This window comes from Trichosurus vulpecula, chromosome 3, assembly GCF_011100635.1.
Source record: "Trichosurus vulpecula isolate mTriVul1 chromosome 3, mTriVul1.pri, whole genome shotgun sequence".
Classification (NCBI taxonomy): domain Eukaryota; kingdom Metazoa; phylum Chordata; class Mammalia; order Diprotodontia; family Phalangeridae; genus Trichosurus; species Trichosurus vulpecula.
In genome coordinates this window covers 355,626,513-355,651,532 of record NC_050575.1, presented here as the reverse complement: position 1 = coordinate 355,651,532, position 25,020 = coordinate 355,626,513, and the positions used below count along the sequence as shown (strand labels likewise).

Here is a 25,020-nt window from a genome sequence, read left to right as displayed (position 1 = left end):
TCTAACAAGCCCTCCTGCTGAAACTTAGATCCTTTTTCTCCAGTTCTGCCCTCAATAAGATGAGCCAGTCACCATCCCTTTACCCCTGTCATATTTTTTAAAATAATTACTGACATTTATATAGTATTCTCAGGTTTATAAATATCTCATTTGAACCTCAATAAACCTGAGAGGTGTGAAGAATTTACTACCAGCATTTATCCCCATTAGGTGATTTTCCTATGGTGACATAGCTAATGAGAGTCTGAGGCAGTACTGGAGCTCTTCCTACCTGCAAGTTCAGCTCTCTACCCAGTGTAGCAGTGGAATCACATCCAAATAGAAAAGGAGGGAAGGATATAAGGATCCCCTTGGATACTGACTTTGAAAACCGCATGCATATTCACATTACATGTTATATTTTATTTTTATTTATTTTGTTAAACACTTCCCAATTACATGTTAATCTAGTTCAGGCCACACTTTAGGGTGTTCTAACTGTGGGTTTAATACTTCTGCACTACACCGTGCTGCCTCTATTGTCTTCATCAATCTTAAGACATGTTCATTTATCCTTCAACACTTTTTTTTCCAAGTTAAATAATCTCGCCTTTTTGCCTCATCTATACAGAAATCACAGTGTGTTAAGGCTGGATGATGACCATCTATCTGGTACATTTTAGGCATGAGAAAACAGAGACTCAGAGAAAAGTAAGTGCCCTGCCTAAACTCACAGAACAAGTTAGAAGCAAGACATGAAATCTGAAGTCAGGCCTTCGATTTTTCCACTACCACTCCAAACAAGTTAACTCCTTTTATTTTTTTTTGTCTTTGTTCCTCATGTCTCTCTTAAATAATGAGGTCCAAGAAAGACAGTATCTGACAATTACTGGCTCTAAAAGATTTATCAAGAATTCTGCAGATTACACAGCACTGTAAAATATTCCTGGTCTTACAAGTCAAAATATACTGCTTTGACATCACAAGAAATTGATACTTCACTTGTCAAAGATCCCATTTCCTTTTCTTTTCCATCATTGTCACTTCTTCACTAACTAGAAGGAAAGGTCTCTTTTTTTATTCACATTATGGTAATCCCTGTGGCAAGGAGCTTATAATCTAGCAGGGGAAAGATTAGACAAATAATTTTAAGACAAAAAATTCAAATGCCATAAGAGAACTACAAAGTTATAAAAAAGAGGAGTGAAGAGGCACATGTGAACATGTGAAGTCAACATTTGACTTCAATAATTTAAATATACATTGTGTGCAATTTGGAAGAGGGAAAGTTACTTTCAGAAGGTTTCAAGACAATGGCATTTGAGCAGAGCCTTGAAGTGGAGGAAGGTAAGGTGTAAGGGAGCATTTCAGATAAGGAAAATATTGAGTGAAGGGAAAGTGCTGTTCTAGAAAGAGCAGAGAGTTGTTTATCTGAAACACAGGATATATGAAAGGGACTGAGGTAGACTATATTGGAGAAAGCTAGGCGTGGGCCAGAACATAGAGGCTTCTGAATGCCAACTAAGGAGCGTGGACTTTAATTGGTAGGCAAAGGAAGGCAACATGATCACAGTACTTGGGAAAATTAATCTGGCAGTGGTTTATCAGATGAAATGGAGGGGCAAAGAGACTGGAAGCAGTGAAATCACTAAAGAGATAATTACAATATTTCGGGGAAAGTATGAAGGCCTCAACCATTAAAGAGAAAGGGGAAAAGTTTGAAAGATAGCGAAATCAACGGGATTTTGTGGTATGAGGATAGTTAAAATGATCCCAGGGTTTCCAGTGTGGGTTACTACAAAAATAACAGTACCATAAACAAAAGTAGGACATTAAAAAAGAAGGGAGGGGAGGTAGCACATAAATATATCAACATTTGATTTCGATATAATTTGCACATTAACTGTGTCACAGATCTCTAATCAACCTTTAAGTTAAAATTATATGATCGCTATCTTTACAGTTATTTCTTGACTTTCCCACATTCCTTCTTCACCACCACTAGCAAAAATGTTCCAAATCACTTATGTCAGGGACAAGGGAAACAAGACAATTGAAGAAGAAAGGTGGAGGACTCCAAGGATTATTCTGAAAATTACTGTGACATCTTGACCTGGAATGATGAGTTCCATTTTGGATATATTGAGTCTGAGGTGTGAGTACGTCATCCTGGTGGATATGGCAAGAACCACCCTGAAGATACAATGCAATATGTCATAGTAGGAAGAGCAAAAGGTTTGGAGGCTGAGAATCTATGTTCAAACACTGGTTTTGTTATTGCCTACCTGCTGCAGCCTTGGAAAGGCTACTTTATCCTCTAGACCAAAATTTTCTTATCTGGAAAATGAGGGAGTTGGACTCTTAAAAACTCTTAGGTGGCTTCACACGCTCCCACCCCAACCAAATCTATCATTCCAGGGGCAGCGAGGTGGCACAGTGAGTAGAGCACCAGCCCTGGAGTCAGGAGGACCTGAGTTCAAATCTGGCCTCAGACACTTTTCACACTTACTAGCTGTGTGATCTTGGGCAAGTCACTTAACCCTAATTGCCCTGCCTTCCCCCCTCCAAAAAGAAAGTCTATCATTCCACAATCTTAAACATATTTGGTAAATTATATGACCAAGGAAGAGAAAAAAAAGGCCACATGCTTTGAATAAGCAACCCTGGGTTCAAATCCCAGCTTCAGCACTTACCAATTACATGACCCCTGGCAAACATTTTACTGTATCAGTCTCAGTTCTCTCCTTTGTTCAACTTGCACTATCCACCCCTTTTGGCTTCTTAGGAATAAGATTTGTAAACTTTTCAGAACTATATAAATATATTATTATTACTACTAGTTATTTAGGGGCTAGGAAGAAGCCATTGGTGCCAAAACAATGTCTTACCCAATTTTATACCTCTTGTACACATTTAAACAAATGCTTGATTCTCCTCCATTTCAACCCTCAGGAAAAATGATAATAGCTAACATTTATAAAGTCCTTTAAGATTTGCAAAGCACTTGACTCATATTATCTTGTTTGATCCATACAATAAACCTGTGCCATAGGTGCTATTATTATCACCACTCTGTAGATTAGGAAACAAGCTGGCAGAGGTTAAATGGGTCACAGAGCTAGTAAGTATCTGAGGCAGAATTCAGTCTCAGGTCTCTCCCACACCAACTCTAGAACACTTTCCACACTATGCTGCCTAAGTAATCTGGTTCATTTTGTGGTACAGAGACAGAAAGGAACATAGAAGAGGAAAGAATGACAGCTATAGGTATAGCAATAAAGCCACTTTAAATTAAAATAATAGACTGCACAAATATAAAATGTTTACAAATAACTAAAAATCAAATACTGTTACATTTGTGTCCCTCTTATATTATAAATATGGTACTCAGGGAAATCTTGAGGGTAGACTAGATAAGAGAGTTTCTATAAAGAAACAACACTTTGCTCTATCATTTTATTATCAAAGATGTACAAACTGCAGCTCTATGGGTCTCAATTTCTTCATATGTAAAATGACAGATTAAGTGGTTCCTTTCAATGCTAACAATTTATAAAAGGTAGTATGGGTCAGTGGAAAGAGTGGTGAACCTAAGAATCAGAAAATCAGAGTTCAAATTCCAACTCTAAATATCTACTACTTACTACTTGTATAATCTTGGGGAAGTCACAATTTATTTGGGTCCCAGTTTCCTTCTGTGGGGTGTAGGTTTGGATTAAACTTCTGGGGTTCCTTACAGCTTATGAACCTACTGATTCTCTGCCCTTCCACTTTCCAAAAATGAAGTCATCAGAGCTCTATTCAACTCAAAAGCAGCTTTCTCCTTATTCCCCTCTAGGGTTAATTAAGTGTGACACATCAGGGTTGTTACAAAGTGTACATATGTCACATGAAGCTTATGAATTAAATATGTACTTACTAGTTTGCAGCTACAAAACAAAATTTCATAAATCTAAGATTATTCTATAAGGTCTATAAAGACAAAAAAAAGATAGCTTCTTTGTGAGAAAATAAGAACTCTTTATAGAAGACCAAGCTAAAAAGGGCTACCACAATGCTAAGTATAACCAGCAGTAATGCAGGATATTATTCCTCAAAATTTTATGAGTTGGCACATCAGCTTTCTAGGACTTGACTGAAATGCCTTATGTTGATGCCTTTTCGTGTGTTTAATCTATATATGCTGACAAGAAGAGTGGAGAAACTACTTATATGCTTGTTTTCTGAAAATAAAACTCTCAGAAGATTGTCTTCAATCAAAACAAGACACTGCTTTTATTCTGGGTTTAAAATTCGAAAGAGTGAGACTTTTAACCAAGAGAATTGTGTATGAGTAACAGGCATTTGCTTGAAGGTGAAAAAACATACTTGAAGGTGAAAAAACACATGTAAATAGTGTAACCTCTGGGTTATTTTAGCAGGCAGGAGGTGGGGTTTCTTTCCTTTTGATTTCTGGTTCAAGCTCAGTTTAGATGGAAGAAATAAAAAATCTGATAGCTGTTTGGCAAGCCTGTACAAAAACAGAAAATGTGATCTAGCTGTACAACAGGAGTCAGGTATCTCCATTTCTATTTAAAGCTCTGCATTAACTCAGCATGTTGCAAAAGAAAGTCAATGACACTCAAAACATGCCTTAGTTTCCCCAATATAAAACTGAGACTGAACTACTTACTGTATCTATTTACTTCTACCTTGAAGGAAAATGCTAGTGTTAAACAACTTTAAAGCTTTAAAGCACTTTTTGGTACCTGGGTATAGTATCGATATGTTTTTTAAAATGAAATGGTTAATACACAAAATTACAAATCATTTTAAAAGGTTTTAGTATATCCCAACAATTCCAGCTGTTAATTTGTGCTTTTGTACATCTTTCAAAGGACTTGGTACAGTGTTTTGCATAATAAGTACTCCACAAAAGTTTGCTTCACTAACTGCTATTCAAACTAGGATTCTCTTTACCATCTTTCCATTTCAATTATAGGTAAATCCCCTTTCTTTTCCAACCCTCTTAAGAAATAGAAACTTGAAAAACAACTAAAGTGTGTTTATTTGCACTTACAAAGGATACCTTAATACCTTAATATATTTGAAAGATTGATTCATATACATTTCAGGAGGACAACCATTGCTACTGTAAGTATTGTATATTTATAGACATTTCCATTGTCACCAAGAACTGACATAACTAACCACTGTAAAAAGTAATAAGAACAAATTAAAGATGACTGGGAAGGAAAAAGAGCAAATGAAAAATCATACCCTTTTTAAAATTTTCCTCAATTTTACCTATTTCTATATGCTTTATAAACACTTCATATATAGTATTTATAAAACAGTAGAGCATTTTAGACTCGATGTGTGTTGGCCACACTGACATCATAAGCTTTCAAATGAACTTATGATAAAGTGATAGAGAATATGTGTGTGAATACATTTTATCAGGTGTTAATTAACTCAATTAATAAACTGAGAATCACTAAGAAATCAAAATGAAACATAATCTTTAAGTTTTTGTTGATTGTTTCCTTAGGTGTTACATGAAATAAGAGGAGGTCAGCTTCAGTTACCAGTAAGGAGATACACAGCTAAATCAAAACCGCTGTTACACTTGGCTCTACTCTCTCGGTTCCCTTCTTGGCAGTCTAAGTGGCGGCCAAGAGCGAAGTTGGATGGCTGAAGGGTGATTTAGTCTCCCACTTAGAAGTGGTCCCTCTAGAACAGGAATGCCATATAACCAATGGACTCCGAGTTCTAACCTTGTCAAACCAGTATTTTTCATAAGTAGTCAGTTCAATTTAAAAAAAGAGAGAAAGGGAAAAAAAACCCGATTCCTGGGTCATTAACAAAGGCAAGTTTTGTAAGGCATTAATCTGATTCCACCTACGGAAAACATTGAAGTTATTGTTTTCGCAGGTCAGCCGTCCACCAAATAAACCCACTTTTAATGCATATAAGAAAGGCATTATGAGAGAATGGTGTCCAGAAACAATGACAACAAAACGCGAGTGCCAAGGAGCACGGGGGCACAAGTGGGTGCTGTGTGCGGGGGTGGTTACTATGGCACAAGGAGGGCTCCCAGAGTGTAACTATCCCAGGCCCGGTAGGCTGCAGGCTCCCGAGCCGCAGCCGCCGCCGCCTCCGCCTCCCACGGAGGATAACCCACACGTCGGTCCTTCAGCCCGACTGTCCAAGGCGCAGGTTTGACATAAGGCGAACTAGTGTCGACTTGAACGACAGACACCCACCACTGCAACCGATGCCCAGGAACCCCGCTGCCAGCTGGCAGATGCCTGGGGCCCGCCCCCTCCCCAAGTTCAGCTCTTCCTAGGGGAGGCAGGCAGGGGAGGGCGGGGGAAGGGTGCCCCTAAGCCCCCAGTTGCGGGAGCCCAGGACGCAAAGGGGCCAGGTCCTGGGCTGTGGAGTGTCCGTCGGGGGGTTCTTTGTTTCCTGCGTGCCTCTTCTCCCCGGGTTGGGGGGCCAGCGAAGGAGCGCCCCGGGCTGGGCGGGGGAGGGGCGGGTGGAGGGGGAGGGGCGGGGAGGGGGCGGCCGCCGCCGTTTACCTTGTAGACGTCCCCATAGGTGCCGCTGCCGATGCGCTGGATCAGCTCAAAGTCTTCCTGCGGGTTCCGGCGGGACAAGTCGAAGCCGGGGTTCATGGCGGGTCCGAGGGGTCCCCCGCCTCCCTCCCGGGGCCGGGGAGGGGGGGGCCGCTCCGGGGACACAGGGAGAGCGGACGCCGCTCTGTGCCCGACGCCTCCGCCGCCGCCTCCTCTGCCGCCGCCGCCGCTCCCGGGGTGGGCAGTCACAATCGCCCCGGCTCCACGCGGGGCCCGCCGCTGCTGCCGCCGCCGCGCTGTCCGCTCTCACCCCACCGCCGATCTCGGCCAACCGTCCGCGACCTCCCCTCCCCGCCCGGCCCCGCCTCAAGCCCGGTACCCCCGCAGGGAGAGAAGAAGGACGCTCGCAGCCCCGAGCCCCGGGTGAAACTCCAACATGGCTTCCGCTTCCCCTCCTCCTCCTCCTCCCCCCGCCCCCCTCCCAAGGCTCCGACTCATCCTCCCTCCCTCCCTCCTCCCCCTTTTCCCAACTCAGAGCTACGGCGCAGCCGCCGCCGCTGCCAGAGGGAGCGATCCCGAACCGCGCGCGCGCCTGCGCGTTCCGACCGCCTTCTCTCACCTCCCCCCCGCCCCGCGCCCCTCCCCCGCCAGCGCATGCCTGGTTGGGGGCACCCGGACCTCCTACCCTTCCCTAGGCGCTAGCCGAGGGGTCGTGCCTCTGGGGAGCTAGAGTGAACAAACTCACTTATGCTGATGAGCATGTTGTAGGCCTGTGAATTCCTTGAGGGCACGGACTGTTTTTTGCCTTTCTATCCCCAGCGCTTAGCTCCTGGCACGTAGTAGGCACTTGATAAATGCTTATGGACTGACTTAGTGGAGCGGTTAACAAATGTTTGTTGACCAACTGGATCCGAGGAGCTAGAGGGGGTTACACATTGAGACTAGGCTAGGGTGTGCTGGTGAATGTTTAACAATCGGCTGTGGGCGGGGCGATGTGCGCAGTACCTGCTTTTTAAGTTACTAAGCTTGCGTTTTAAACATTTTCTCTATCTTGCCAGACAATGAAAACCTTCCAGCCCTGAGTTTTAACGTTTGCCAATTTCCCAGGCGTAAATGCACACACTGAAATATTGGAATTTAACAATGGCCTCTCAAGCTGGCTCCATCAAGAATTACAGTATCTTATGCTCGTCTGGCCTGGGTGGCCCAGCCAACCTGGTTTAACAATATTACTGTAACTCGCTGTCCTGGTATGCGAGTGAGGCAGTAGCAAGGACAGCCTTCTTTGCAAGACATCCAGAGTCCTGTTTATTTAGGGCGGTGGTTCTTAATCTTTTCAACCTATGAGAATTTATTAAGAGGGAAGGCACCAGGGGCCCCTTTGGCAGGCTGGTGAAACCCATGAAACCCTCCTAAAAATAAAGTTTGTAAATGCACAAAATGACATATGTAGGATTACAAAGTAAAATTTATATTGAAATAGTTTAAAAAATTTTTAAGTTCGAGGACACCACGTTAAGAATAATTTAGGGGAATTTACAGATGGACGAATCAGAGCGACAGCCCTGTGCATGTTTGTGCAAGGCTTTCATACAATGTGCTTGAACAAAGTAAAACTAAGCTGCCCCATCCCCCATACGTGCCTTAGGGCACCCTTCTAGTCGGGCTGCCACTCTGAATCTCATGGGTAGGTACACCCTGGCTCACCCAGACTACCTCTCCCCCCAAAGAAGATCCGGGAGGGACCTTGGAGAGGTGCCCTTATTCTTCTGGCCCTCATAGAACTCTGTGCTATTTAAGGGGCTGTCACTCATGAGAAGAGGGAATACAGAACAAGAGGAACGGAGGGAGATTGTGGCTTGATCTGACCAAAAAAAAAAATTCCTGCGTCACCGGCTGAGACAGGATGATGATTACCTCTGAATGTTGTAGAATGGATTACTAGTTAAATACTGGTTGGAATAGACAGCCTCTGAGGCCTATTCTGACTCTAAGATAATGTGAAATGATGGGACTAGAGAAGTAAGGCACTTTTAACAATGCAAGGAGGAGATGGTGAAGAAATCCATCTTTGGGGCATGAAAATGACCACTTCCACTATATATGATGCAGTTATGTTGATGAGCTGCAAGGGGAAAAACCCTGGATTTGGATCCAGAGCCGGGTCTCAATCTTGGCTCTCCCACTTACTACCTGGAGCAAATCATTACTTATTATTATTAAGTAATATTGATGTAACACTCTAAGGTTTTAAAAATGATTCCTACATATTATCTCATTTGATCCTCACAACAATCCTGGGGAGGCAATATTATCTCTATTTTACTGGTGGGTGAATGAGAACCGGTGAATGAAAAGGTTAAATGACTTACCAGCTAGTAAATGGTCTGAAGAAGGTTTCCAGCCTGGCTCTTCCTAACTCCAAGTCCACCACTGAATTCTCTAGGTCTCAGTTTCTTCGGGCACAAAATGAGGACAGTTGGACTACAGGATCCCTAAATTCTCTTTCAGCCCTAAATCTATGATCTGGAAAAAGTTTAAGCCAGGATTTTTTTTTTCAGTCTAGCTTCAGGCCATGTGTAAATTTCCAATTATTCTAAAAACTAAAATATTGTGATAGATTATCCAACTGTAGTTAAAAGCCTGATACTAAGAAAATGAGTAGATGATGTCAGATTAATTTTTAACTCCCAATGAACTGTCTCACTGGTCATTTTTGGTTGCTTTGATGCACAAGCTACCTGCTACCATATTGCCCCTGGGCAATACTTTTGCCTCTGGAATGCCTTTCTAGAATCCTTCAACATCAGACTTTTTAATGTCTAAATCACCCTCTTAAACTTTTTTAATAGGCTAAAATAGAAGCGTAATAAAATCAGTCAAGCAGGCTGCCTCTTCCTTACATTTTCCAAACCAGTTCTGGCCAAAATTATACATAATAACTTGGTGTAGTCAAAAGAGCACAGTCAGAGAACCTGTGTTTGCATTCTGGCTTTACTACTTCCTCCTTTAAAGCTTGGTGTGCAACCCAAAGAAGTCATATCATAGAATTAAATCTGAAAAGAAATGTAGAAATCCATCTAAGTGTTAATCCAGTGCTACTCACTTTACATATGAGCAAAAGGACACCCAGAGTGTGTGTTATTAAATCAAATTTAAAAAGCTGACACTCTCTCTATGTACACACACACACACACACACACACACACACACACACACACACAAAATTATGTATATAATTACATATATAAAGAGCTACCCTTTAAGGCTTTCACAGTACTTTATTATCTCATAGTAAGGAGTAGGGTGATGATTAGAACCCAAATTTTCTTACTACAAATTGAATGCCCTTTCCACCACTGGGCAAGCAGCTTCACCTGTCTGAGCCTTACTTTCCTCATTTGTAAAAAAATGAGATTGAATAAAATAATCCCTAAGGCCTCTTCCAATGGAAAAATTGCATTGTCCTCCATAGGATAAGTCATAATGGCACTACATTATTATTTACTCTGAGTATCTAAAAGAGAATCTCTGTTCCAAATTAGTTTCAAAATAAAAGTCTCTTCTGCTATTTAACAGAGTTAAACTTTCAGATTTTAGGCGGTGGGATGGGAAGGGGAGTGTGTAAATGTCATATGTTAAATAAAACTTTGCTATTGCTAGTTTTCGGTTATGTACTTTAAAGTATCAATAGTATAGCAGCTTAATTTGTTATACTGTTTGGGGGACGTCTTATACTGGTACTTCATAATAATGTTATTACTGGTATTTCAATAAATTTACATTGATTATTAAGAAAAGTCTTAAATCTGGGTTTTGGGATGGAATATTTTGCAAATATTTCTTCATTAAGTATAATTCATGTGCAAAAACTACGAATTTACCATCGCTTGGCCCAAAGTTAAATGGTTAAGGCTATTCAAAAATCGCTAGCATGATTAGCGTGCTAACGTTAGCAGGACAAACATAACACAGTCAAAACGGGAAGTAGCTTTACTATCTTTTTCTGCCTTTGTAAATTACAAAGGCAAAGTCTCAAAGCCTGACAGTGGTGCCTCTAGTAACTTCTAATGGTTTCACTTTTTTGTTTATTAAGATTATCACAAATCCAGATAACTCTACATTTGCATCACTAACAGACCTCTTTGAAAGTGTGTTGACATTTCTATTTGTTTTGAATGGTTCTAAATAAATGTCTTTCCACTTTGGAAAGCCTCATCCAGCCCTTTAGAAAGCTGGTATACTTAATAAAATAGCTTGTTCTCAGACCCAATTCCAAGCACGAAGAGATTATCTAAATCCAACTCTATCATTTTACAAATTAGAAAATTGAAGTCAAGAGAGATAAATTTTTCTAAGGTCACAAAGGAACTTAGTGGCAGTACTGGGGATACATGTGCCACCACCCCCTCTTCTTAGAATAATAAAAGCTAATGCATAAATTTTTTCTGCAGCACCTCTGACAAAAGGTCAGCTAGCCTCAGCCTGAACGCTTCCAGTGATGGGGAACTCACTATCATAGTGTCATTTTCTTCCACTTTGGGACAACTCTAATTGATTATTTTGTAGACCGCCCCCATATTCTGAAAACTTCCACCCATTTATCCTGATCCTCCTGCTGGAATAATAATAAACAAAAATAAATTCCCTAGTATATAACAGCCCTTGAAAAATTTTACTTTTTAAAAACATTTTATTCTCCTATCATAGCTATTTCTCTCAGCTTTCTTTCCTCTGTAGTTTTGATAACTATACCTTTTATGTCTTTATCCAAGACACTGATTGAAAAAAAAAAGTTGTAAACAACAAGGCAAGAACTGAGTTCGAAGGCACTCCACTAAGAAGCCTTTCAAGTTGACTTTAACCATCAACAGTCTCCTGCAATCTTGCTGTGTCAACATCCAGTGTTTTCCTCCAAGAGAATGTGGAGCTCCTTGAGGGCAGAGTCTATTTTAGTTTTATCTTTGTATCTCCAGCCTTACTGTAGTGTTAACAAATGCTTTTTGAAATGAAATCCAGCTCACCTTTTCCCATCTTATTCACAAGGCTAGTATGACAAAATTTTATCAAAAGCTTTTCTGCCAAGTAGCAAAAGCCGTATGCAAAAAATACTCCATATCACTAATAATTAGAGAAATGCAAAATAAAGCAAATTTGAGGTTCCTTAGACGCATCAGATTGGCAAAGTTGACAAAAAAGGAAAATGACAAATGCTGGAGAGGCTGGGGAAAGACAAGCCCATTATACTCTTGGTGGAGCCATGATTTGGTTCTGGAAAGTAATCTGTAACTGTGCCAAAAAATTACTAAACTGTGCATACCCTTTGACTCAGCAATACCACTGCTATGCCTGTATTCCAAAGAGGTCAAAGAAAGTGAAAAAGGACTTCTATATACAAAAGTATTTACAGCATTTTTTAAAATGGTGGCAAAGCACTGGAAATCAAGGGAATGCCCATCAATTGGGGAATGGCTGAACAAATTATTTATATATATATATATAATGTTATATAATGGAATATTATTGTACTATAAGAAATGATGAAGGGGATGACTTCAGAAAAACCTGGGAAAACTTTTATGAACTGATAGAGTGAAGTGAGCAGAACCAAGAGAGCAATATATTAAAAAAAACCAAACAAACCACATTGTAAAGAAAAAACAACTTTGAAAGAACTCTGACACAATAACTAAACAGGATTCCTGAGGACTCATCATGAAACGTGCTATCCATCTTCTGACCTAAGGGTGATGGATTCAGGGTATAGAGTGAGACATCTTTTGGATGTGGCCAATACAAGAATTTGTTTTGCTTGTACATGCAAATTTATTGCAAGGATTTTTCTTCCCCTTAGTAGAGAAAAGGGAAGGTAGGACAGAGAGAACATAGTTATTGCTTTTTTAAATTTGAAAAAATATATTTAATTTTTTAACAGGATTTTTTTTTTTGAAATTTCAGTCATGAAAATTTCCCTCGGCTTTCATGCTGTCCTTCCTGGTTCTCCTATTTTTCTGATCGTTTTTTCCACTATTACTTTTCTTTAAACACTTTTTTTGAAAATAAGAAGACCTTAAGTATGAGCATTCCTCAAGAGTCAGTCCTAAATACTATGCTTTTCTCTATATATGCCTTCTCTCTCAATTCAAGTTGAGAAACTTATTAAGAGCATATTATACATGAGGCACTGAGTCAACTGCTGAAGTTTCATATCTGTTATTGCAAAGTACTGTGTACTAGTACTCTGGGGATACAGGAATGAAAAGTTCACAATCTAATAGATAGTGAATGTAAGGGGTTGAGTTCCAATTGGTTCCCCCAGTCCTGGGAAGACAGAATCAGTTTGCATATTTAAGCCTCACTTGACAATCCTAGACAGGACAAGAACAAAGTATTTCTGGGGGAAGCCCAGCCAGGTGCTGTAATCTGGTTTCCAGAATCTTGACCCCTATTCCTTGATTCTAGTATCTTTGGATTCAAATTTTGCTGTGATACCTCTTGTTTCTGATAAAAATTCCAGTTCACATGATAGGCAAAAAATGAACCAGACTATTCTAATACTCCCTTCACTTCTTCTAGTTTTAAATCCTATGAATCTCAGTGTGAGTATAGCCCCTGCCTTTAGCCTGTTTCTTATCATCTCAGCTAAGGTATACTCAGCCAGCCTTTCCCGCTGTTATGTCCTGCTCCTCCACAATATGTTTCATGGGAAGAGTCTGGCTGGGTTTGTGCTGATCCTCAACCACCAGATGGTCAGCATAACTCCAAGTCCACAGTCATGCTAATGAATAAGACTGGAGTTTAGCCTTCAAGCAGTTTATTATATAATCATCTATGTATTTATCATTCTCATCAGAATGTAAACTCCTTGAGGGCTCTTTGCATTTGTCCTTGTATCCCTGGTGCTTAGTATAGTGCTTATCACATAATAATAAATAATAAATTATGCTTTTTCATTCATTTAATCATACCATTTTCTTTATTCCCTTTCGTTTGAATAAGATATATCCATCCAGAGCCCTATTCTAGGCATGGGTTTCATCCAATCAAGTCTTGGTAAGACCATTGAGGACAAATTTCCTCCTTACACTAAGATTTTTTGTTTTTCGTTTGTTACCTAAACTTTGGGCATTTGTGTGCAGACATTTGAGGCCAGGAATTTTACTACTGGCTCCTTTCTTGGATTTTTGTCTCCTGTGAATTTCTGGGTATCTTAATTGGTATTCTTCCTTCTTTGTAGTTCTTCTACATGGCATCTACCTAAGACATATACGTAGGCAACTGTCTCCCTCCCCACCCTTTTTAGTTTAAAGCCAGATTTGACCAGATTTGCAAGATAGACATCAATATACACAGATAGATAAAGCATTTATTAAACACTTCCTCTATGCCACGCACAATGCCAGAGGCTATGGTTACAAATATAAGAAAACAAAATCTTTCCTGGTCTAAAGGATCTTTCTAATAGGAGAATATAAAACATCAAAAGAAGCTGAAAAGGGGAAGGAGAGGTGGGTTAATGCCATAGCTAGGGAAAGGAAGGCTGCTGGTAGGGAGTAGTCCAGAGCATGAACTGAGCTGAGAGTGAAGTGAGCAGTATATCCAACAAATACACACTTAACCAGCCTTTCTAGGTGCACTCCATCTCTGATCAGAAATCTGTCATGCCTATATTTTAAACTGTGGCCCATAAGGACAAATCCCATTCTCAAATACCACTTTCTTAGCCAGCTGTTTTGTTCTTAGATCAATTTTTCTCCTTTGTATCCTTGCCTTCAATGGGTACCAATGAAGAAAATACAACCTATACCCCTGCAGTCTTCAGTTTCTTGCCCCAAATTTTGTCATCATTGGCAATGAGTTTTAGTTTCCTTCTGGAAGGACCATTTAGTTGCCATAATGCCCCTTCGTGAATTTTATGCTCCAGCTAAAGCAGCCTCCTTGCTGTTTCATGATCTTGGCATTCTCTCTTGCCTCTGTTCCTTTGCATATGCTGTCCTCCATGCCAAGAACACACTCCCTTCTTACTTCCACCTCTTCCTTTAAGGGCTCAGCTTACATGGTACCTCATAAGGGAAGCATTTCCTGATCTCCTGGCTTGTTTATAGTTTCTCCCTCTTAAAATTACCATGTATATGCTTATCTGTCTGTATGGTATATCCTCCCTGTTAGCTCCTTGAAAGCAGAGGCTAGTGTTCCCTTGATTTTTGTACTACAAAAGTGTAGTGCGAGATCTTACTCATAACATATAACTAATTTTTTTTTTGGATTAGAAACCACTAAGTAAACTACAGAAGGTATCTTTCCTAAGTCTTGGTCCTAATACAAAAATTCTTAGCTTTGAATATGTGTTAGACAAGGTAGTCTTTAAGAGCCCTTCAAATTCCAAGATTCTAGGATTCTGAGATCTGTGGATCACTGCACTGTTTTAAGTTGTTTCAGATATAATTACTTCTATGCAGTTGTAGATGTCCCACATCACCTCAGATCCAACCTGTTTAAAATTGGTATCTTTGCCAGTTTTTACCATCTTTACCAGTATCTTTACCATCTTTAGCCCAAAACTGACTCTTCCTAGCTAAATTTGCTATTTTTCCCTGTCACCTATACTGGAAACCTTGATACCATCTTTCAACTCTAATTCTCCCCTAGGTTATGTCTAATTAGTCATTGAGTCCCATGGAATCTTTCTTCTTAATCCATTCTCTTCCATTTCTACTAGTGCCTTCACACTATTCTGGTGTTTTTTTTTAATATTCTTATTTTCAATTAACAAACATTTATCAAGTCTCTGCTATGTTCAAAGCAAATCTAGATTATTTTTAATTAACTAGGTTATTGCTTTAGCATCTTATATAATGTCTGTGCTCTCAATCTCTTTCCTTATTACTGTGTCTTGCACTTAGTGCCCAAATTAATCTTTCTAAAAAACCAATTTCATTAATATCATTGGTAAGAAATGGAAATACAGAAAGGGAGCAGGATTAAGGAGAACATGAGTTGCATTTACCTATGTTCAATATGATTTGGACAAAATTATATTGAAAGTGTCTTGTTGTTCAATCATGTCCAACTCTTTGTGACCCCACGGACCACACCAAAGCCAATACTGTCCATGGGGTTTTCATGGCTATTTCTTAGGGTTTACTGGAGTGGTTTGCCATTTCTTTCTCCAGCGGATTAAGGCAGACTGAGGTTAAGTGACTTGCCCAGGGTCAGACAGCTAAGCAAGTGTCAAAGGTCTGATTTGAACTCGGGTCTTCCTGATACCAGGCCCAACGCTCTATCCACTGAGCCACCTGGCTGCCTCTAACTAAGGTGCCTTCTAATTCTTAAATCCAGATCATAGTGGTCTGGAAGGTACCTCAAAAGTTATCTAGTCATAAAATGATAGGATCATATATTTAGAGCTATAGGCAATCTTATGGACCATTAAGTCCAGCCCTCTCATTTTACAAATGAGGAAACTGAGGCCCAGTGAGATGAAGTGACTTGTCTAGGACCATATAGCCTATTAACATCTAAGGGCAAATTTGAACTAAACCCTTCCAGTATTCTATCTACTACATTATGCTGCTTCTCTCTACACCACCCCCCCCCCCTTATTTTACAAATTAATCAGTCCACAGCCATTTAAGTGCCTACTGTGTGTTAGGCAACGGGCTACAAACTGGGGATAAAAATACAAGGAGTAAAACAATTCCTACTTAAATTCTAATGGTGGATACAAGTACTTACATAACTATATATAGGATAAACATAAAGAAAATAAATGTAAAGAAACACAAGAGAGTTTGCGGGGAAGGGTATGAGCAGCTGGGAAGACCATGGAAGACTTCATGTAGACTTCCTGGTGTTGAAGCTGTATCTTGAAGGAAGAGAGAAATTCTTTGAGATGAAAAGAGAAAGGAGTACATTCCAGGCATGGGGACTGGCTATTTCAAAGGAAGAGAGAGGGATAGAAGGATAGAGAAAAAGTCAGTTTTCATAGATCGCAGAGTGCTAGAGGAAGAATGATATTCAATGAGGCCAGAAAGATAGGTTGGGCCCAGGTTGTAAAGGGCTTTAAAAGATAAAGGGGAGTTTATATTTTAACCCAGAAGCAACTGAGAACTACTGAATACAGTAAGGGTGTGACATACACAAGAAAAATTACCTTCGTAGCAGTATGGAGAATGGGCTGGAAAACAGACTAGAAAAGCAGGAGAACCAATTAGAGGGCTGTTGCAATAATCTAGCAAGAGGCAAAAAGAGCCTGTGGTAGCTGTAGAAGTAGGAATAAGGCGATGGATGTGCAGGAGGCTATGGAGGGAGGAGCAATGAGATTTGACATCAGATTGATTATGTATCCAAGGTCCTATAATCCCAGTCCCCAGCACAAGCAGGCTGCCTGATTCCATGATGCTCAGAGGTGATGGTGGGACGTTAAGATGACAATGGCTAGTAGGTAACTAGAGATGAATGGCTAGAGCTCAGAGATAGAAGGAAAGGCTCTAGCTAGAGATTTAACAGTCGTTTGCATGGATGGGCTGTGTGAGAGAGTATAAAGCAAGAAAAGCAGATGGCCTAGGACAGTATGGCCCATTTAGCAGTTAGGAAGGAAAAATAAAACTGAGAAAGAACACCTGGCCAAAAAGATATAAAGTGTCTTCCACAGTGTCTACAGAATAAAGCAGTGGATTGAGTGAGGACTTGGAGTCAGGAGACCTGCCTTCAAATCCTGCTTCAGACACTTATTAGTTGCATAATCTAGGACAAGTGATTTAACTTGTTTCAATCTTAGTTTCCTCATCTGTAGAATGCAAATACTTCACATCATTGTTATGAGGATCGAATTTTACCAGGTCTAATAATAACAACAGCTAGCATTTATGGTTGAAGGTTTGCATACACATACACACATATATGCGCACAATTCTTATATACACAATACACACACAATATATTTATATATCTGGCCTTTGACGCTAGCTGTGACCCTGGGCAAGTCACTCCACCCTGTTTGCGTCAGTTTCCTCATCTGTAAAATGAGCTGGAGAAGGAAATGGCAAACCACTTCAGCATCCTTGCCAAGAAAACCCCAAATGAAGTCACGAAGAGTCAAACAACGACCGAAAAACGATTCAACAATAACAAAAAAAAGAAGACATCAATAAAAAACCCATAAAAATATATACCTTTGCAAACCTTTGACCACAAATGCTAGCTATTATTATTGTGATTATGAGACTTGCTATTCAGTCATATTCAGACTAGCCCTGCCCACCTATCCCCCTGAACTCGCCTTGCTTTTTCCATCTTCTAGCCTTTGCCCATGCTTTTCTACCCTCCTGGAATGCCCATCCTCCCCTTCTCTGTCTTTTCATTTCTATCTATCTATCCTGCACAGTCTAGCTTGTCTCACCTTTTCCACAAAGCCTTCTCTGATAATCAGGATGCAGTGATCTCTCCCTCAGCTTAACACATTTTAGAACTTGATTTAGTGCTGGCTTGCATAGTCATTTTATTGTTTCATGTGCGCATGCCCCTCTAACTAGATGATAGCATCCTTGAGGGCAGGAACTATGTCTTATATTTATTTGTATCCCCAGACTTCCGGAGCACCTGGCATGAACTCACTGCATCCTCGCAGAAAATAACAGATGTCTAACTAAAGCTTTAGTTTAGTTAATAATTATAACTTTATCTACTTCTACCATAGCCATTTGAAAAATTTACTGGTTTGAGCTACATTTGCTTTTATTTCCCTGGGGAGAGAATGGTAATGAGCTGTGAAATGACCAAAATCCAGGCAGCAGAAGGAAAGTAGAGGAATGAAGGGTTTGGATATTTCACAAACTGGATAATCAGCCTCTGAATGATTAAGTGTTAAAGACCCTGCAGGACCAGAGATACTTAATAACCAATACACTGTTTTCCCAATAGTTTTTCAGGCACACATAGATCATTTCCAGTTGGAAGATGATCTTAGGGAGTATTGCAGATAGTTTTAGTAAATTGTTTGCCTTTTCAGAACACTACTTACTTAAACACAATTGTTTCCTTTCTGTGGTTGGGGATGGTGACTCAGGGGAAAGTATAGAAAACTGTTCCACTTGGAGATCAGGAGAGAAGTAGATGGTGATGCAGTTGCTGAGAGTGTAAAGTGCCCTGAATGAAATTTGAGAAAGGAAGTGTGAAGTACTCCAAGCAGTAATTTCCCTTTCTGCCACTAACTAGTTGTTGGACTTTGGGCAAGTCATTTACCTACTCTGCACCCCACTTTCCTCATTTGAAAGATACTTTCATTTACCTGATAATTATTAATGGCAAAGCTCTGTGCTATGTGCTGAGGGAATTAAAAGAATACTTGAGACATCTTCGTTGCTCTCATAGATTTTACAGTCTAGGAAAAGGAGACAGTTGTACTTAAAGGTCTCTAAGGTGATTTAGTTCTGGGCTGTCCAAAATGCGGCCTGGGGGCAGTGAGATTTATGTAGCCTGCCTACAAGCGTAGAAATTTACATAAATGCTTTAGTAAAGGAAGTGGAGCTACCACAGAGCTCTCACTAAAATGGCAAATCAAAATATATTGTCTATTGTTTCAATAAAAATCTAAGGTTGGACATTCCTGACTTAGTTCATTGGTTCTTATAGTGTAATCGGAGAACCCCTGGGGACTTGAAACTCTTTTAGAGGGTTTTCAAGGTCAAAACTATTTTCATAACAATACTATTTTAAAATTTAATACAGAAAATATTGATATCTACAACCCAAATAAATAAAAGCTCTTTGAGGGATTTCTCAATAATTTTTATGCATGTAAAGGGATCCTAAGACTAAAAAGTTTGAGAACCTCTGATCCTGTCCAATCTGCTCCTTTTATAGGTGAGGAAACTGAGGCCCAGATTTGGGAAAGTGACTTGCTTATGGTCACACAGGTAGTAAGCAACAGATCCTATTTTTTCCACTGTAATATGCTGCTGACTTCCAGCCAAGAAGTGGAATAATTCCTTACAAGTTTGGATCCTATATAGAACCACCTTAAGAGTAAGCTACTTCTGTGTGAAATTTGATGAAGCCTAGCAAGGCCATCACCAGTTGTCTTGACCTGTGTCTTGCTGTTGGACTCCAATGACTCTAAAGGAGGGTGAGACTGGTAACTTTGCACAGCCCTGCCTCACTCAAATCCAATTCACTTGCAAGTCAAGACATCACCCTCTTGATGTCTTTGGTCCTCTTCAAGAATAAATAACTGACTGATGAAACCAAGAAAGACTGCAGTATAGCCCTTTATCACTCTGGGAGCTGGAGAAGGGCACAAATGGAAAGGATTAGGGTTTGATCACACCCCATACTTTGGGACTGAGAGGGAATTAAGAAAAGAGTGCTGCTTGTAACAAAATTAGCAACTACTGTAGCCTAGCTTGAAATCACCACTCTTTAGTTCAGACTATCAAGATTTCTATTAGTGGGATAGGCTCATAGGATCATAGACTATAGAGGTCAATCATTTAGTTCAGAGACTCCTGATCATTTTTGTCTTACAAAATTCTTTTGTTAGTGTGAGGAAATCCCAGCACCATTTCTCAGACTGTTTTAAAATCCATTAAATGAAATACACAAGATTACAGAGAAAAACAATTATATTGAAATATAGTTACAAAATTTTTAAAAATCCAACAAGTTCTTAGACTCCAGGTTAAGAACTCCTGATATAGTCCAAATCGCAGCCATTACCACAGTTGGCTTTAGACCTTGGCATGGATTATGTTATTAGAACGATATCTTACTTTTGGTTATAACCCTACAGCAGGGATCTTTAAAATTTTGATCACATACCCCTATCAGTAATAAAAAATTTTTGAGCATGCATGCCTTCAAAATATGTATGTATGCATATATTATATATATTACATATTATATATACATGTGTATATGTGTATATATATATACATATACATGTGTGTATTAATATATAGCTATATATTTCTATACATGCATATACACACATACTTTAGGGTGCATACCCACATTTTTTTAGAGGGGGGAAGGAAAGGTAATTTGAGTTAAGCGACTTGCCCAAGGTCACACAACTAGTAAGTGTGTCAAGTGTGTCAAGTGTCTGAGGCCAGATTTGAACTCAGGTCCTCCTGACACCAGGGCTGGTGCTCTCCTTGCTGTGCTACCTAGCTGGCCCCACCCCCACCACATTTTTATGTATATGTTTTGCTGTTATTCAGTCATTTCAGTTGTGTCCAACTCTTCATGACCCCATTTGGGGGTTTCTTGGCAAAGATACTGGAGCGATTTGCTATTTCTTTCTCCAGCTCATTTTACAGATGAAGAACTGAGGCAAACAGAGTTAGGTGACTTGTCCAGGGTCACACAGTTAGTAAGTGTCTGAGTCTATTTGAACTCAGGAAAATGTGACTTCCTGACTCCGGGTCCAGAACTCTATTCACTGTGCCACCTAGCTGTCCTTACATATGTATATACATACTTACAAATTATGTATGTACTAATATATCTATTATATGAATTTTAAAACAATCCCAACATAGAAATTTCAAAAAAAACAAGACAAAGAAATAAACAATATATTAGATAATTTTAAGTTTATTTCATTATCAGTACAAAAATCTTTTCTGCTCTCACTTTAAAACTTTTATTAATAATATTTTAGTGAATACAATATAACTGAATGTGCTTTATTTTTTCAAAATCTTATTTAAAAAAACATTTCTTGATATAGTAATTCAAATGTCTAGTTCTAAATTCTAAAATGTTTTGTTCTAATCATTGTTATAGCTAAAATGGGAAGAATCCACAGACCTGAATTTCTTGAACCCACAAAATACCATTTTAAAAGGTAATAAGGTGATTGGTTAGTGAAGTGGTATTATTTTCTTCTCCATCTCATTATACCCAGAAGTTTTTCTCCCTAACCTTGAAAAAACTCACAACTTAGTTCCCAGAAATAGCCTTTCCAGATTCTCCCAGTTGTTAAGATTCTACCTCTAACCTCTCCCCTAAATTACTTTGGGTTTATTTCTATGCATTCCATATTTCTCTCTCTCTCTCTCTCTCTCCCCTTCCTCTGTTTCCCTTTCTGCCCCTCCCTCACTCAGTCCCTCTCCCTGCCTCCCTTTCTCCCTCTACTTCTCTCCCTTTCTTCTCACTCAAACTGCTCTCTCCAAAGTTGTCAATGATCACTCCCTCCCCCTCTTCCTCCTTCCTCTCCTTCTCCCTCTCCCTCTGTAGTTTTTCTCCAGTAGAAGGTAAGTTCCTGGAGGAAGGCACTCCTTTGCTTTTGTCTTTGTGGTCACTGAACCTGGCCTTGGGGGCTTAATAAATGCTTGTTTAATTAAATTGAGGTACCTACCTTTCTCATCCTCTTTTCTATTATGCACAACCCTTACCTTCATTTATATATTGAGAAACAAGTGACTATGAAAACTGAGAACTAATCACTTTCCCCACAGTTTGTAAAGAACATTCCCATTACAGATCACACCATCAGGGCCAAATGAGCAAAAAACTTTCTGAATTTTACACCTTCAGCCCATCAGTGTTAATAACTATACCATTACCATTTCCCCATCCCCTCCATAAATACACTCCTTAACTTACAACTAGGTACAGAAACAATTTCATTTTGTGGTCATTCTAGGATTCCATTCCTGTTACAAAATCACTGGTCCTAACTTTCTAAGCATATATAGTTATCCCTTCCACATCTCAACTTTCCCCATTGTGGTTTCCATACATCACGGGTCAGCATAACTTCTGTTAAATGGGAATTTTGGGGGGAGTTTTGTGGAAGCTGCAGACGAAACACAAAGGCCAGCAGACAACATAAAAAGTTTAGAAACTCAGAAATGCAAAAAATAGTGTATATTATTTTTTATTTCTTTTTCATGTAGTATTTTTACTTAACATGTAGCCTATATATAGCCTACATATAGCCTATGACCAAATACTTAATCCAAATTTTACAATAAGATATTGTAAACACACCATAAAAGAAAAAGAAAGAAAAGAAGGGAGGGCCAAAAATTTTTACGTGGATTTTCCAGATTGCTGGGGCATCATGCCCCCTAGCCCCTGAGATGTGGGAAGGGATAACTATAGTGGCCATTAGAGTGGACGGAATGGCGAGATGGGTGAGGAGGGATAAGGGAGTAGGGTAAGGAAAGAAAATGATTGATGACCAATGGAAAATGGGGCCAGGAAATACAAAGGTGGGACACTCTAGTTTACACCCAGAATTTTCACAAGCCTCTCTTTCTCCCACTCCAATGAGATCATTCTTTAGCCAAAGGACTTGCTGTGGCTTCCTCATTGGGGCTTTGTGGAACTAAGTGCATGGAACTGCTTAGTCCAGCCCATTCGGGTCATATTCAGCCCAGATCAGCTCAGTATACTCCAGCAGACCTAACTATCTGGCCTAGAGTGCTGCACTGGGGAGGTGGTAGGGTCAGAAAGGGTAACCACAACAGGGAAGAAAGTATTGAGCGAGACTGAGGCCAGCTGCGACTGCCAAGAGATAATCACCTCTCCTATTTACCAAGGGGCCAGGGTTACAGGGCTGACTTACCTCAACCATCTGCAGTATGCTGGTTGCTTGCCCTGCTGCATAAGGAGTCTTTCTGTGTGGCACAAAAGCCTTCCTGCTTACAGAATAAACCTGCCCTGCCTTTGAAACATGTGCAGTCCTAATACAAGTTCCCAAAGAATTGCATTTCATTATATAATTTCTCCCAGTTTTTCTATTCAGGAGGATGGGAAGCACTAAGCATTTGATATATGGACCAAATGAAGATGCCAATATCAATCAATTTATTAATCATATTAATTTTTCTTTTTTAAAGACTAATGAATACATGTTTTAATATGTTCTTGCATCCCCAAGGATAATTTTGCATACTCTACTTTGGAAATCACTTAGAGATCTCATAAATATCTAGTAACAATGAGCACCTTGAGCCCAACACATCCAATTAGTCAATCATTTAGCATTTATTTTGTGCCTACTAGGTGCCAAGCATTGTGTTAGATGCTGGAGTATACAAAGAAAAAACAAACAAAAAATGGTACCTGCCCTTGAGGAGCTCACAGTGGAATGGGTGAGAGAACATGTGGATAACTCTGTACAAACAAGATCCATATAGAATCAGTTGGAGATAATCTCAGAGGGAAGGCATTAAGCAGGATCAGGAAAGGCTTCTTGCAAATAGAAGGACTTTAGCCAAGACTTGAAGGAAACCAAGGAAGCTAGGAGGAAGAGATAAGGAAGGGGAGAATTCCAGGTAGGAGTGAAAACGCTCAGTCAGGAGATAGAGTGTCTGTGCAAGGATCAGGAAGGAAGCTAGTCACTGGACTACAGAATACATGGATGTAAGTAAGACATAAGAAGACTGGACATAAGAAAACTGCTGCCATAGCCGCCACACTAGTGAAGGCCCTTGTCATCTCACACATGGCTATCTTTATAGCTTTCTTTTTGGTCTCCCTGCTTTTAAGTATCTCACCAATCCAGTCCATCCTTAGCTGCCAGGTGATATTCTTTCTTAGTTTGTTTTTTTTTTGGAGGGGGGAAGGCAGGGTGATTGGGGTTAAATGACTTGCCCAAGGTCACATAGCTAATAAGTGTGTCAAATGTCTGAGGCCAGGTTTGAACTCAGGTCCTCCTGATTCCAGGGCCGGTGCTCTACTCACTGTGCCACCTAACTAGCCCGAGGTGATATTCTTAAAGCACAAGTATGATCATGTCACTTCCCTACTCAATAAACTGCAATGGCTCCCTATCGCCTCCAAGTTCAAATAGAAAATCTTTTTGGTTTTTAAAGCCCTTTACAACCTGGACCCTTTTTTACCTTTTCAGTCTTCTTATATCTCACCCACTCCATGTATTCCACTAGCTTCCTTCAAGAATCAGTTCAAATCTTACATTCTTCAAGTAGCCTTTCCCAGTCCTCCCTGTACCTCCCCCACAATACTAGTGCCTCCCCTCTGAAATTAGCTCCCATGTGTATTATATATAACTGGGATGTACATAGTTCTTTATATGGTGTTTCCCCCATTAGAATGTGAGCTTCTTGAGGGCAGGGACTGTTTTTGCCTTTGTTTCTATCCCTACCCCTTAGCACAGTGCCCGGTGAATAGTAAATACTCAATGAATATGTATTGGCTTATTGAACATCCTGTTGCTCTTTTGTTGGTTTTGCCAGAAGTAAAACCTATTTACCCATCCATCCTCTTCATCTCTAAAGTGGCTGTTTGTCTCCAGAGTCTCTCTTGGAATGTCTGTCTGCATAACGGTATTCTCCTTGAAGCTATCTGCTGTTGATTTTCTTTCTTTCTTTTTTTTTTTGGAAGCAATGAGGGTAAGTGACTTGCCCAGGGCTGCACATTTAATAAGCGTCCGATTTGAACTCAGGTTCTCCTGACTCCAGGGTCAGTGTTCTATCTACTGTGCCACTTAGCTGCCCCTGTTAATTTTCCT

The 25,020-nt window shown here is 39.9% G+C and overlaps 1 protein-coding gene across 1 annotated transcript in view; it reads right to left on the bottom strand.

Annotated features, from left to right (window-relative positions):
* The window catches only part of MAP4K3 (mitogen-activated protein kinase kinase kinase kinase 3), a 213,323-nt gene extending 206,468 nt beyond the window's left edge, over positions 1–6,855 (bottom strand). The window contains 1 exon segment of the mRNA XM_036749371.1: positions 6,540–6,855. Coding sequence (XP_036605266.1) covers positions 6,540–6,635 — 96 coding nt within the window. The 5' untranslated portion in view covers positions 6,636–6,855.
* Positions 6,856–25,020: the final 18,165 nt, after the last annotated feature.